The 15587-nt window shown below is 36.4% G+C and overlaps 1 protein-coding gene across 7 annotated transcripts in view; it reads left to right on the forward strand.

Moving 5' to 3' along the window:
• DGKH (diacylglycerol kinase eta) overlaps positions 1 to 13171 on the forward strand; it is a 187294-nt gene extending 174123 nt beyond the window's left edge. For all 7 annotated transcript variants that reach the window (XM_086711415.1, XM_086711431.1, XM_086711423.1 and 4 more), the window contains one exon: positions 266 to 13171. In XM_086711415.1, coding sequence (XP_086567541.1) covers positions 266 to 355 — 90 coding nt within the window. In that variant the 3' untranslated portion in view covers positions 356 to 13171. The remainder of the gene's footprint in view (positions 1 to 265) is intronic.
• The last annotated feature ends 2416 nt before the right edge of the window (positions 13172 to 15587 follow it).

Raw genomic sequence — 15587 nt, forward strand, 5'->3', positions numbered from 1 at the left:
TTACTGGTTGGCAATTTTTGCTTTATAAATTGACTTTTATAGTTTTTGCTTCCTAAATCATTGATTATAAACTAAACTTAATGAACTGGATGCTAATTATACTATTTGCTGGTGAAATATTTAAACCTCGGTCTTCTCTGGTCAATAAACTTCTTTCTTTTCCTTCTCTTTCTTTTTTCTTTTTCTCTTTCCACCTTTTTTCCTCTTTCTTTCTTTCTTTCTTTCTTTCTTTCTTTTCTTTTTTTTTTCTTTTCTTTTCTTTCAGGACCTGGGGATAACGAAAGTGGGCCATATGAAGCGAATTCTCCAGGGAATTAAAGAGCTTGGAAGGAGCACTCCCCAGTCTGAGGTGTAATCACATTGGTGCTATTCCTTGGAAGGGAAGTAATTGCTACTTAATACAAAGCTCTTGGAAGCAGTTGTCTGTTTCTGTAGTCTTCTGCCTAGAAAAGTAAGCACCACTGAGCACCTCTGTGGCTTGATATTTTGCTGTGGGTGAAAATTTTGATTTGAGGTATTAGAAAATATTTTCGTGCCAAAAAAATACATTCCACAAAGCCATTTCCTTATTGTGCAAACTTGACATGTTAAAATATGCTCATATAAGTAAGAAGGTAGGAGGAATCTGAGACAATTGCATTGTCTAAAAGATGGAAATGTTTACTTTCCTTATACCTGGTCAGATGGAATGTTCTTACTCTGTGACTGCATAACAATATGTGGCTAAAACTCTTAGGTTTCACTATTGGAGGCATTGGCTTCTTCCTTAAAATAGTTGGTTAGGAGATTAAGATGTAAATTAAGCTGTGTTTTGAATGTTAGATGGGTATGGCCTCACTTTGCTAGCATTCAGTGGTCATAGAATATGGTTAAAACCCCTCAAATATTATGAATGAATGCAAATCTTAATGCACGACATTCCTGCCTGAATTGTCTTTCTTTTTCTTGCATGTCACATGTAATATCTTAAAACTTGGCTTCCATGTCAGTTTTAATGTAATTTAATTTATTACTGCCTAAGTACCTTTTTGTTGGTTAAAGGCACTTTTCTGTTCTTTGATGTGGGATTTTGGATAAATATTCTGTATCTGAGAATTTGTGAACACGTGTCTGTGCCATAATCAACAAATGATACACATTTTATGCAAGCCAATTTTATGTCACTCTATTGTCAACACTAGGTATGCACAGTAGGAAAATTTTCTGGATATTTTCATAAAAGTATGTGTTCTATTGCCGAACAAAACTTGTTATAGCTTCCCAAACCAAAATTCCCACATTTTGTTCTTATCTTTGGTTTTAATTTAGTGTTTATTCAATACTCTGTTTGTATTTATAATACAGTGGGCTGTTGACATCCAGTTTTCTGAAGGTCTCACCTGGGATTTGTATACTGATCGTATTCCAATTGGTCACCCAGACTTATCCACTAGCTAGAGTGACTACTGACACAACTTCCCAACAAGAGATTTACATTTTTTCTTAAGGGCTTTTATCTCATCTCATTCTTATACCATTATTACTATTATCTCACCTAATTCTTATATCAGGCAGGTATTATTTTCTTGTTTCTAAACCACTCTACTTCAGTGTAGCTCAGTAGGAGTCAACATTACAATTATCAAATCTTTGAAAGCCAAAGGCATACTATGGTGTTAAAAAGTCACCAAAATATCCTCAGACCATCTTTCTTTAGGCGTTATGTACCAAAAATTAATTGTAATATTTCAAAACCTCCTATATAAGAGAAGTAAACAGGGTATTGACCCAGTGGTAACAATTTTCATGAAGTAGCCTTCTAAGCAGGTGCTCTGTAGATACAAATACACACACATACACATATACACATATATGGGTCTATACACATATACCGTGTTTGTATATTCATGCTTAACACACATAATCTTGAAATGTACTCTCACTGATATTTTCTAGACCATTATTTGCCAAATTTGAGAAATATTAACGGGAAAGCACTTAAAATGAACTATTGTCAGACATAATTTAATTGTATCAAAGAAGTGTAAACATTTGACACTTTATTCTTATTTATACATTGCATATTTACTAGTAAAATCACAAAATTAAGACATCTTAAAAATAAATGAGCCTGATGGGTTCCTGACCAAATATGTCTGACTATATATTCTACCTGTCTCAGTTGTGAATAAATAGAAAATTTTCAAAGGAAATTATATCAAGTAGCATGAAAGAGTAAAAAGCCACTCACTTAGTAAGTGTATTGTTACCCTCAGCTATGAAATCAAAGGGCTTCTCTTCCAGTCCCTTGATAATCCGCACCCCCCTGTCCCCTGCAAGTTGTCCTGCTCTCTTCCAGGCACTTCCCTGTGAAATTAAAATACAGATGGCAGAGTCTCGGAATTCTGCTGAGGTCACAGATACCTGTCCAGCTCTACCAAAAAGAGAAATGTAGGTGCAGAGAGGCATGGGACTCACCAATGAATTTTGGGTTGATTTTCACTCACCCAAAATACCCCTTTGCCAACAGAAGAGACTTAAGCTATTACATGTTCAGAATTTGAGAGTAAGATAAAAATGATTAATATTTTTTTGGCTGATGTTGATCTTTTTACTCTTAGGTAATAACTCTTTATGTTGTAAAACCTCAGTTACTAGACTCTTAACTAGAGTCTTCCTGCAGATGGCTTTTGGATGAGGAAAATCCTTTAAAATGACAATTTCAGTATCTTTTTTTTTTTTTTTTTTTTTTTGTCGTTAAATTAGAGCAATCTTTCCTGTATGCTTTGTCTATACATGGCTGTGTAGGACCCACATGACTTTGCCCACACCTGTTTGCCAAGATGGTATCCTCAGAGCCTCCTTAGGCCCCTGTCAGCCTCACAGAGGAGCCAGCTTCTTACAGTAGATGGAGCTATAAATAGAAAGTAGAAAGAGCTTCTCTCTGGGAGGTGATCCCAGCTCAGGGGAGTGCAGTTGTGGCCTCTGTACCCTGATCCATTCAGAAGCTGAGGTGAGAAGCTTAAGCCTACTCTGGACTGTCAGCTGTAACTGTACTGTTCCTCCCCGCTATGCTCTCCCACACCTGAATAATTTGGGAGAGGTGAAGGGGAATCACAGCCAGCATCCATTTCCTTCAAGTCTTATTTCCGTGAGGAAGAACTTGCCTTTTTTTTTTTTTTTCAAGATTTTATTTTTAAGTAATCTCCCTACGCAACATGGGCCTTGACTCACAACCCCGAGACCGAGTCACATGCTACAGTGACTGAGCCAGCCAGGCATTCCAAAACTTGCTTTTCAAGAAGGGAAGGGACAGGGTCAGGCCTAAGTAAAATTTCAAAGGACTCAATTCTTGCCTTCAGTGTTATTCCACCTCCCTTTCTGAGTTTCCTTGCCAGCTTTTGGCCTCCCATTTCCCACATGCCCAATGCAGTGATGGTTGCTCAGATTCTCACTACTCTTTGGTACCCTTTCTTCATCAACTTCCATACTACAGAATGACTGCTTTCACCTCTCCCCGCTTGAGTGCCTGTTGCGGATCCTCTGAACAAAGTGCTAGGAAGAAAACAATTTAAAGAAAACGAATTTTACAGTTCACAGTTTAAAAAAGGAAACTTGCTGATCTAAATGAACGGACGGGTTAGATGATTTTGGGACCGTGATATAGATTGCTCTGGCTGAGAAGAGATGACCTGTGAATGTCGAGACCCTTGTTGTCCAGTATTATAGGCACTAGCCACATGTGGCTGTTTAAATTTACATTAATTTAATTAGAAAGTTAATTTCTCCATTGCACCAGCCACGTTTCAAGTGCGCAGTAACTACAATAGACAGTGTGGGTGTTAAACATTTCCATCATTGCAAAAATCGTACTGGCCAACACTGGTCTAGATCATTGCTACTCAAACATGGTCCCTGGGCCAGCAGCATCCATGCCACCTGGGAGTTTATAGAAATGCAGAATTTCAGGTCCCCCCAGACCTACTGAATTTCAATCTTCTTTGTAAACAAGATTTGGCGGTGGTTAGCACTGGCCTAGCCACATTTTATTGCTCCCAGGTATTAGGGATCAGAATGCTTCAAAAAGCCCTCGAATAGCTCACTCCCCAACCCACTACTTCCTAGAAATCCCAGAAAGGAGCTTTAGCTCATTCATCCCCTTTGCTAAGTTTTCTTCTGAATGCTTATTCCTAATTCTGGTTCTAGATAAACCCTACCTACCCAGGAGTTGTATTTGGGTAGCTAAGATAGAAAGGGGATGTGCTGGTGGGCGTAACTGGCCTCTCTCCAGCTCCCTACCTCATGTTGAAGTCACTAACAATATACATTTGCTCAGTTTCTTGCTAATGTCACATTCTCATTTGTTCACAACTTAAGTCACAGGGAACATTTCAGAAGAATATGTAAGGAGATAAGTAAAGACCAGGTCAGTCTCCTACAGCTTGTACATTTCACTTTCTCTTATCAGCAGATTATCCTGTTGACGTAGTTCATGCTTGAGGATACAAACAGCACACACACATTAAATGAGCCAGTAAGCATGGAAAAAAAAAAAAAAAAAAAGAACCAAAATGATTCCAAGTAAAGTGAATGTGTCATTAAAGCTCTCGGGAAGGCATGTTTTGCTGGACTTTTTTTTTTTTTTTAATGCTAATTTATCTTGATTTTCAGACAGTTAATAATTCCTTAAAATAGTACCTGAGATATATTTTGATCCTCAAAATACAAATTATTTTATTCTGTAGTAAGATCTTTCCCAATGATATATTGTCAGTAATCCTGCACTTAACAATTTTTACATATTGATATCATTTACCAAAACATTACTGGCTACAGATTCTTTAGCTAATTTTAATGGATAAAGAGGGCACCACTTGAGTCTTGATAGAAGTTATTTTTAACAGGCATCAAGAAAGAAAATATTCATGCAAAGCTATGACTTAGAAAATTACAGTGGAAACTTATATATACATCATTTCTAAAGTACATTATCTGTTATTTCTGACTGAACTGAGAACACAGTGGACTCTCATGTTCTACACATGTGAATCCTACAAGGATATAGTTTTTCACTAAAGTTCCTTAAATGTTACATCTCTCAACCTTGACATTTAGGATCTCTCCTGCCCTCTTCCTGCCAAACGAACTCATCCTGCATTTTTCAGATGCAAGTTGGGTAAAACCATGGGTTCAGAGTTTGATAATAATACAAGTGGCAGTTTTAAAACACCAAGCTTTTAAAGTCAGTTGGAAAGAGTGAAAAGTGAAGATTCCTCAAATACTAACTATTGGTCAATGGAATAACCTCTCTGGGCAGTTCCCACAGCACTCGGTAGCCTCACCTCTCCCCCTCTGGCTTCCCCTTGCCGAGGGCCATGGGGCCTGGGACCCGTCTCTGCTATGGCATCTCCCAGGTGACTTTTGTGTAGCAATCTCTGTGTCAGATGGGTAACACAATGCCTTTGCAATCGGATGCCTTCTTAAAGAAACACGCAAAACTTTAAAAAGGCAAAGATTATTGGTTTTTATAATACCCAAAGGATTCTTTACCTTTGTTATTGTTCCTCTTTGTTATTGTCTTCAGATTTTGTTTTCAGATATTTCTGTTAGAAGAAAAAACTGTAAATGTTTATCATTACAGAGAACAGAGAGATAAAAGACAGCTGGACTGTACCTATTTCTATACTTCTTTCTGTTATTTTCGGGAAAATAACTTTAACAGTAACTGAGACTTCGTTAAACTCAGTAACAATGTTTAAGATAAAGACCCATATTACTACTGTAGATGGACAGATTGATTCCCCTTATGTAACTAAGATATTCTATTTACATATATTTATATCTTCTCTCTTAATTTCTTATGCATATCCAAGTTTAAGTTGGAAAAATAGAAACCAAGCCACTACTTAAAAGCTATAAAAACTCCACCTAAAATATTTCATTTTAGCTACAAGTTATTCATTGTATAGGAATTTATAAATAGCCTGGGTATTTCATAGGAACTGCATTTCAAGGGTAAATTAACCGTACCTAAAAGAACATAGGGATACTTTTAAAATGCATTAAGATAAGTTTCATATTCCATTGATGATGCTATTGAAGTAGGATAATGCAGTTAGATAAACAAGCTAAAAAGAAAAAGAATATATTTTGTGGTCCTTACTGTTTGCACTATTGTTTACCACAGGTTAGCCATATCTATTTGTATATTCTAAGTATTAAGCTGATATGTAGCTAAAGATTTCTTACAGTTCTGGTAACTGGTAACTAGTGCTGTGAAAGGTTTTGGTATTGTAACATTCCCAGTTTTGTGAGTTATATATTGTATATTGAAGATGATTAATAAATTGGAGTAATATATTTATCTAGAGCTGGGAAGATATGATAATTATTTTCAAATCTTCACGTAAGTTGTATCAAATTTATTTCTTCCTCTTAAGTGAGATAAAAGTCTCACTTTTGTGTTAAAATGTCTATTTATACAACAGGTTTCTCCTTTTACTGGTTTTATTAATTTTCATATTAAAATTTTTCTTATCTTTTGATACCAAAATAATTATCCTGCTGGTTATTCAAACTGCCAAGATGTATTTTAGTTTGCAGGAATTTTTGGCAGACAAAATATTTAATAACAAACCAGCTTTGTATATTTTGTGGCTTTGGAGGTGAGAATTCTACCTTTGAATCTCTGTGTGAGGCAGTGCTCATATCAACAAACTGAATAATAAGACAGTATTACTTGTGATCATCAGTAGAAGGTTTTCTCAAGTTGTATAAATCAGTGCATTTATTTATTATGTTGTGATATTTAATCTTTATACAAAATGCATATTCTAGCTCTTTTCTTTGTTACTGCTGTGGCTTAGGGTATAATAGCTCTGTTAACGATTTACTTACGTACTTGAAGTGCTCATTTCTGTCAAACAGATGCCCAGTTTTTTTTCCTTCTTAGAAAAAATGATATTTTTCTGCTTTTACCATCGTAGGTAACTGAATAGTAATAGGGGCTTTGTTAAAAAATAATTTGCATATTTAAAATACATATAGAAAAAAGGCATAAAGCCAAAATAAAATTACCAATATTAAGAATTTAATGTAACCAAGGGATTCACTGTGCTATATTTTGCCAATATATATTTTATCTTCAAGTCAGAACTTCTGTGATAAACTTTCCATTTTTCTTTTAAAAGAGAGAGAGCTCTGTGATTGTATGCCAATATAACACTAAACTGAACATTGAAATTCTCAAACCCCAAAAATACCGCGTACTTCAAGGGGCCAGCTTTAGATTCCAGGGTGAATATTTTTAAACACGTGTTTGCATTTGACTCTTGTCTACTTTACAAATAGTAACCATGATGGTTAATGCTTTATTTGTTTCTGTCAATTAAGTCAGTGAGGCTTGAATTGAGTTTTGAGTTATTTTTGTTTTAAAAAAGTATTCTCTGTTCAACTCTTTAAAAAGCTAGAAATTGAAAACATAAGGGCATAACCTACCAACCAGAATAAAAACATGTTCTGACTTAAGGTGAGGCAATGTTGCATACCAAAGAAAACAATTTAACTAGCCCTAAATTCAACCATTTTAATGTTTTACAGTGTGAGCAATAGGTGAATTGTGAACCATTTAAGAACAATAGTAGGAGATTAAGAATTTACTATAATTTTAAAGATACGGAGTTTTATATTAATTTTACTGTTGTATAAGCAATGATTAAAGGCAGAAAAAAACATATGAGAAACATTATATGGAAATATGGAAACATTATAAAGAAAATGGAGCTTGAGCTGGATATTTGCCAAAGATTTGGAAATGAATAGTTTGAACATAGATATCTTTCACCTTGTATGGTAGAAACACAGAACATGTGTTCCATGTCTAGTAGGCACAATACCACAAAACCCAAAATAGTTACACCGATGATGTCTGAGACTGTATCTGTATGTTACCAAAATAGCCAATGAATTCAGGGAGCTCATCCCACTGTTGCAATTTAGAAGTCATTTAGGCAGGTAGTTTGGATGACCTCATCATTTGTGTTTATTACAAAGCGAATGTCTGTGCTTTGTCAACTTTGTGATTGACAGAAGGAGAATGAGTCAGAAGGACTTAGCTAGTTCCTATAGAATATTTGTAAATGTGGATCAGACCATACCACACCAGTTGAAGAGATTTTCATGAACTTGCTAAGCCTTGAGATTTGTTAGCAGTGATAGATTTCCTTTTACTTGAAACAACAAAAGATTATTAGAATTTACAATATTATAAATAGCTGAATTATATGATTCTGCAGATGGGTATATGGTTTAGATTTAGGTGGTTCTGTAACTGACTCTGGCACTGGCTCACTATGCCTTTTCTACAAACTATGTATGTTTAGGTGTTGCAGTTTTCCCAATGAGACATAGCACTCAAAATGATCAATTATAAGTACTTGGTAATTCTTCTTTTACCGAAGAAATTATGTAAGTGTGAATCATACTTAAATTTACCAATTGTTTTTTCTTTAAGTGTATTTGTTTTGAGAGCACAGAGACAGTGAATGGGAGAGGGGCAGACATCTGACACAGGCTCCACTCTGACAGCAGAGAGCCTGATGAGGGGCTTCAGCTCCCAAGCTTCGAGATCAGGACCCGAGCCGGTCAGACGCTCAACCGACTGAGCCCTTCAGGCGCCCCTTAAATTTCCCAGTTCTTTCCCACTGTCATTTGATATACAAAGAAAGACTTCCAAAACTATAGCATGAAGATTACAAGTCCAGATTAATATCCCTGATGTTGCGTTTGAAATGAAAGTGAAGTTACATTAATCCTCTCTGTAGCAGAGTAGGGGATGGGTATTTTCACCTGTTTACTACAGGTTCATATTATTCATTTAAAGGCAGGCTAAACTCTCATTTCTAAAATCTTCAGAAATTCAGATTCATTTTGTTTTTTCTACACTCACCACAAACAACCATTGTATAGTAGCAGATTGGTTGATTTTTTTTTTTTTTAATTAAGACCTTCATGTCTTTTCTTAGATTAACACCCAAAAGAGAAAAATGTCACTTTAAATCAGTGGTTACAAAAATGAAATACAGGACTTACTTGTTTCATGCTGTGACATCGCTTGCTCTCTGTACTAAATGAATTCTGAATGGTTTTCTTGCTGTTTGATCTGAAGCATGGATCGTTAGCTACATTTCCTGGCTGTGGAATGGTACTCCCTCATGAAAAGTACCTGCAAAACTTCCTGTAAAGAAACTAAACTGGAGATTATTTTAATTATTGCCATAATGGAAATCTGAGTACAATTTAGGGGGAAAAAATCGAATAACCATGTTAAAGTCATTAAATATCGATGAAGGTAAGTGAATATTGCCTTCTATTTTTACCTGACATTTGAATTCAGTCACTAACTGATAACTTAAAAATTTTGTCCTGAATATAGCATAATATGATAACTTGAAAGTCCTGTTACAGCCCCTTCCCCTAAAAATGTTGAAATTATAAGAGGCTGTAAACTGGATGATATAGAGAAAAGACCAAAGCAGAACTCGTTTGCATGGGATTTGGATCTGTCTTAATGACACAGCCTAGTTTTCATGAAGACGGGTCTCTAAACAATTCCAGAATGATTTGGTAGAGTGACGGGAAGAAATTATTTTTCTGGGTATTTGTGTCTCACAATAACCTGATATACAGACGGCCCTAGTATAATTAACATTAATTATAACTTCTGTTAGAACCTACCCTGTTTACAAATCTGTTGTGCAGCGATTTTTTAATATACATAATGATGAATGAATTGCGAACTTGGACAGTTCTTTTGTTTCCTCTCCTTCTTTGACTTGAAAAGCTTTCAAAAAGCTTTTGAGATGACATAATTTTCATAGCAACATGATGTGACTGCCTGCTTCTGCCAAGAAACTCCTGAACTAAAATATGGAACAAAAACAAATATGGAACAAAACAAGTGCTTAACCCCAATCTTGTTTTTGGATTGTGTTTGCAAAAGCATTTCATATATCAAAGTTTTCTCAGTATTTATGCAGTTGCATATTTCATTTTTTGTCCGTCTCAAAAGTTGCATTGGCATTTTATGTTCCATTTCTAATTATATGCAGTAAAGTGATAATTCCATTGCCGTAGTTCAGCCCTCTGCCAATACAGACCTTCGTGATTTTTCTCTCCTGTGCTTTTGCTGTAGTTTTTCAGCAACCGGTTTTCCTACATACATTGTTCTAGTTCATCTTCCACATGGTTGAACGGAGTGGGAGTGGTCTTTCTGAAATGCATTTTCTTTGTCATTCCTTTGCTACAATTTCTTAGGTAGGTTCTTTTTTTTTTTTTTTTTTTTTTTGGAGCATAGCAACCTAACCCCTTACTGTGATAGATAAGGGTCTCTATGGCTTTGCCTCTTCCCATCCTCAGCCACCATTTCCTCTAGAGGCCTTTTGTAATTCATTGCCTTAGCATAATCACTTGCTATAGATAACTCATTCAAAACTCGGTTCAGATTTAACTTTCCGTGGAGCTCTACCTGACTTCCCAAAGTTAAGTATTTCATTCATGTTGCATAGCATCTTGAAACTTTCTCTGTTAAAATAACATCACATTTCAGTAATTTCGTGTGTGTGTGTGTGTGTGTGTGTGTGTGTGTGCCTGCCTTTCCTCCCCCTACCAAATTTCTCCACCTTTGTAGTCTCAGTGTGAAACTACCATATAATAAGACTTCAATAAATGTTTTTGAAAGAATGCAGGTCCTATGGAACCCAAACTTCTCCATAATTTTATACTTTCACAAATGCAAGCTTAGACTTCCCTGAGCCACATGAGGGATGTGTGTATTCATGAGCAGGTGAGCATGTGTGCACTCTGGGCACACGTGCCAACAGGAGATAAACATCAAGGAAGAGAGATTGTTTTGAAAAGGATAATCATTTGTTAGTTTTTCGTCAGAAGTGTTTACCAAATCTGACCAAACCTGAATTCTTGTTTCTAAAACCGAGGCTTACAAAATTTTCAAATCGCTGTCAAATTCTTGTTTGTAATTCATGCATATGCCCTAAAGACCACCTTGCTGTTTCGCAGACACATTTAGTGTCTACAGTCTATATAAACACATGCATTGATCACCTAGACAAAATAAGGAAGGATATTTGGGAAAGAATCAGAACTAATAATGAAGGTGAAAGTTTCTCAAAAGTAATAGCCAACCAGAGATCTAGGCTGAATTGGTGTGATTTCAGGTCATTTATAGCTAAGGATTATTTCATTTTTTATGATGCAAATGTAAGATGGCTTGTTTGTGCCTGTTGTCCCCTCTTCTAGAACATAAAGACTAAAATCTATTACCTAAGCGTTTGTTTGGTTCTTTTCTGATTCTATAAAACACTTCAGCCACGTCCCCAAATCGTGATAGAGGTCAACACAAAAATTCTTTACAGTTAATAATTCCTAAAGTTAAATAGTAATCAAAAATGCATGTAATTAAATTAAATGCCCTCTTCCTTTGCTCATGTAAGAGACATTTTTCCACCTGCTCTGTACGGGGCACTTGATTAGATGCTGGTTATACGATAAGATAGTCTGTCTTCAGAATTATTTTCTACGGTCTGAGAAATTGGGGGGACACTGTTTAAACCAAATGTTCCTCAGGTTATTTTAGAATAATCTCATTCCACCCCAAAAAACAAACTTTGCGTCATGAAGAATTAATCCCATTTTTATGTCCAGTTTTTGCACTTTCAGGTCAGCCATAAATAATTTTTCACCATCACTTGTCAAGGATATGTTTCATCAATCCCGTAGAACCCCATCTCTGTAGGTGCTATGTGTGGTCCAAGTGGCTAATAGATTTCCAGAACATGAATTCAATTTCAAGTCCATTTTAGAAAGGCATATATCCCTATTAATGCCATACACCAAAATATATGAGGTATGGCTGTAAACCCACAGCAGAAGGAAAAAAATTATAAAGTAATGCTTTCTAGTATAGTTCAAAGACTCCGTTTGAAGTTAATGGGTTGATATTTCCACCTCAATTATTTTTAATTTTTAATTGGGAGTAGAGAGTAACAATATTTAACAGGTAGCATACTTATCTGAGCATATAGTAAATATACTACAAGTATTTGTATGCCACAATGCACTGATATTGATGAAAGAAAGCAAAAATATTTGACTTATAAAAAATTAACTTCTCTGCATATTTATTGATGGTTAGGCAATAGGGTTCCTTTATGAGAAGGAAAAAAAAAATATTGTCAGTAAGTATGGAAAAAACCTTAAGTGTGTGTATTTTTACCTTTTGATAGGCATATTTTGAAGTCATTCTTTCCCATCAATATAAATAAAGTATCAACCATTTCTTCGTTCTCTAGGAAAAGAAATTTTTAGTTTGATACAATTTTACTCTTTGTTCGATACTGTAAAAGGTCCACAAAAGGAGGAGACTTGGCTGGACACTTAACTTACGTTCCCATAAAGATAATCATAATTATTTGCCTCCTGTTTATTATCATGTTGAAAACCTGACAGTGTAGCTCCTTTTGTCCCTCACATTGCAAAAGATAGTTTTACTCTAGCCTTTGCCATATTATTTATAGTTAAGAATTTACTACATTTTGGTAGTCTGTTTTGAAACTTTTACTTGTATCTGAAAGATGCAGATCATGTCTATTTATTATTACACAACGGGCTCTGTTTGCTGCAGAAAAGAGTGAAACTTTTAACTGCTTAGCACATTTGCCAGTGAAATATACCTGACAGAGCAGAGGTTATAACTTTGGCTCTAATTACTTTTAATAATGGTAAGGAAATGTGTTTTGTTTGTTTACATGCTGTTTACAATGGCATAATTTTTTAAATATATACAATTGAGATATTTATTGCATACTATTTTAAAGATGTTTTATGTGTTTTCACCTTTGGAATATATTGTTACAGTTACTTATACAGATAATTTGGGTGGCTTTGTTAATGTAGCTAGTAATTTTTATGACTACTAAGTGACCAGTTTTCCGTGCCTTTTATTGTGGGATGCATGATTATGTATTTATTGTACGGAAGTCACTGATGTGTGTATTTTTGTACTTTGCTGGGAGTAATGGTTGATCTCGATGTACATGATGATGAGAGATGCCTTTCCCAAAGGGCACTGCCTTGAGATCGTCCTTCTCAAAATAAAAAGAATGCATTTGGAGAATGTGTGAAGCCTACTTTCTTTCTGGGAGAAAGTCTTATTTTTTTAATTAAACTTTTTATTGTGAGATCATTGTAGATTCACATACAGTTGTACAAAATAGTACAGAGAGAGATCATGTGTACCTTTCACCCATTTCCCCCCTATGATAACATCCGGCACAACTATAGTACAATATCACAACCAGGCTGTTGACACTGACAGAGTCCAGATGCTGGACAGTTCTTTCACCCCAAGGCCATACAAGGATCCCCTAAGCTGCCCTTTATAGCCACACCTACTTCCCTCCTGCCTCCATCCTCTCTATCTCCACTTCTATAATTTTGCCATTTCATTTTATATTAATGGAATCATACAGTATACAACTTATTCCCACCCACCCCCACCCCCCAGCCCAATTCCGTGGAGATTTCATCCAAACCGTTGCATGTAACAATAGTTCAGTTCTTTTATTTTTTAGTAAGATCCATCTGGTGGGGGAATTCTTTTTTTTGTTTTTTTAACGTTACTTATTTTTGAGACAGAGGAAGAGCACGAGCAGGGGAAGGGCAGAGAGAGAGAGAGGGAGAGAGGCAGACCCAGAATCCGAAGCAGGCTCCAGGCTCTGAGCTGTCAGCACAGAGCCCAACGTGGGGCTTGAACCCACGAATCATGAGATCACGACCTGGGCTAAAGTTGGACACTTAACCAGCTGAGCCACCCACATGCCCCAGGAGGGGGAATTCTTAATGGTGAAATACAGTTTAGTTTATCCTTATAGCAATGAGTCCTTGAAGTTCACCAACAAGCACTTGTTACCTAATGCATGGCAGGTGTTGTCCCCAGTGGTAATGAGCTGTGAGTAATGCTTTGAGATTACCGTCAAGTGACAAGACAGTTTATTGTAACAGAGTGGCACGCGATGAAAAAAATACGCCACCACATATGTGGGGAGCACAGAGGAAGAGAATGCGTAGAGGGTGTTTCAAGGTTGGAGATTGGGGGTAGATACAAGAGGATATGAGGTTGGATGTAAGAATTGTCTTCAAATCTTTGAAGGACTATCAAAGAGGATTGGTTTTGCATTTGTTCTAAATGTGAGAAGCAAGTGAAATTGGCAAGAAAAACTGCAATGTCTAAAGATGCACTGGGCTGGGTCACAGAATGTGTTCCCTTTTGAGAAAAGTGTTCAAACACAGGCTGCAAGAATGTGAACTCCTCGTGAGAAGAAAATGTTTTCACTAGTACGACCCAGTGTATGGAAAAGTACTTGGCACATGGTCATGCACAATATCTATTTGTTGACAAAGTCAGAAGTGATTCAAGCATCGGATCAGAAGACCAGAACACCTTGGGGTCTCTTTATCAATCCTGCAATTGATTATACAGAAATGAAAAATATCCAGGGCCCTAACCAAATTAGGAAACAAAGGAACCTGAGTTTAAACTCTGAAAAAGCTTGTCATTCAGCATCCCCTTAAAAGCAACCGAAACTTTTATGCATCTCCATGGCGACCCTGAGGCACAGCTTGATTCCAAAGGGCTTTCTGAATCATATTAAATTACTTACACTTTACATTGCAAATTATCTTTTATTATATACGAATTCTTTCTGCTTTTCTTAACAAGCAGTGTGTTTACATAATTACGATTCTTGATTAATCAGAAAGCCCATTTCCTAATCTTGGCAGCCAACAGTTTATAGTCTGTCTTTGTCCTTTTGGGTTGCTCTAACGAAATGCTATAGACTGAGTGGATTTTAAACAACAGAAATTTATTTCTTGCTGTTCTGGAGGCCGGGAAATCCCAAGATCGAGGCGCGAGGAAGTTCAGTGTCTGGCGAAAGCCCACTTTCTGGCCACAGAAGACCATCTTCTCTCTGTGTCCTCATGGGGCAGAAAGGTCCAGAGAGCTCTCTGGCGTCTCATTTGTAAGAGTACTAATTCCATTAATGAGGGATGTGCTCTCGTGACCTCATCACCTCCAAAAGTCCGCACCTCCTAATAGCATTGGGGGTTAGGATTCCAACAAATATGCAGACCATAGCATAGTGCTAGCAAATTAGAATTTTCACCGGGAAGTCTAAATACAGATTTTTCTGTATTATTATTATTTTTAGAAATAAGAATTGTCCCAGCAGTCCAAGAATTTGAACCCCATCTTTCCTTCCCTAGCTCTGGCCCCAATGTTTGTCTCCCTTAGTCCCTATACCGCCACTAGTGCATTCACAAAACGTGACAATCAGTGCTATGGTTGGTAACATTCGGGAGCTAGTCATGACTGGGATGTGGGTACAATTGTAAGAATGAGAGGCTGCAGATAAAAGCTAGTAGCATCCCAGCACCATATAGCACCTCTCAGTTTGAAGCACTATATGTACATTTAATCCTTATGACAACCCTGTAAATTTAGTATTTGCCCCATTAGAGCACCCTCACAC

This window comes from Puma concolor, chromosome A1 (assembly GCF_028749965.1).
Source record: "Puma concolor isolate L17-30 chromosome A1, mPumCon1.1.hap2, whole genome shotgun sequence".
NCBI lineage: Eukaryota > Metazoa > Chordata > Mammalia > Carnivora > Felidae > Puma > Puma concolor.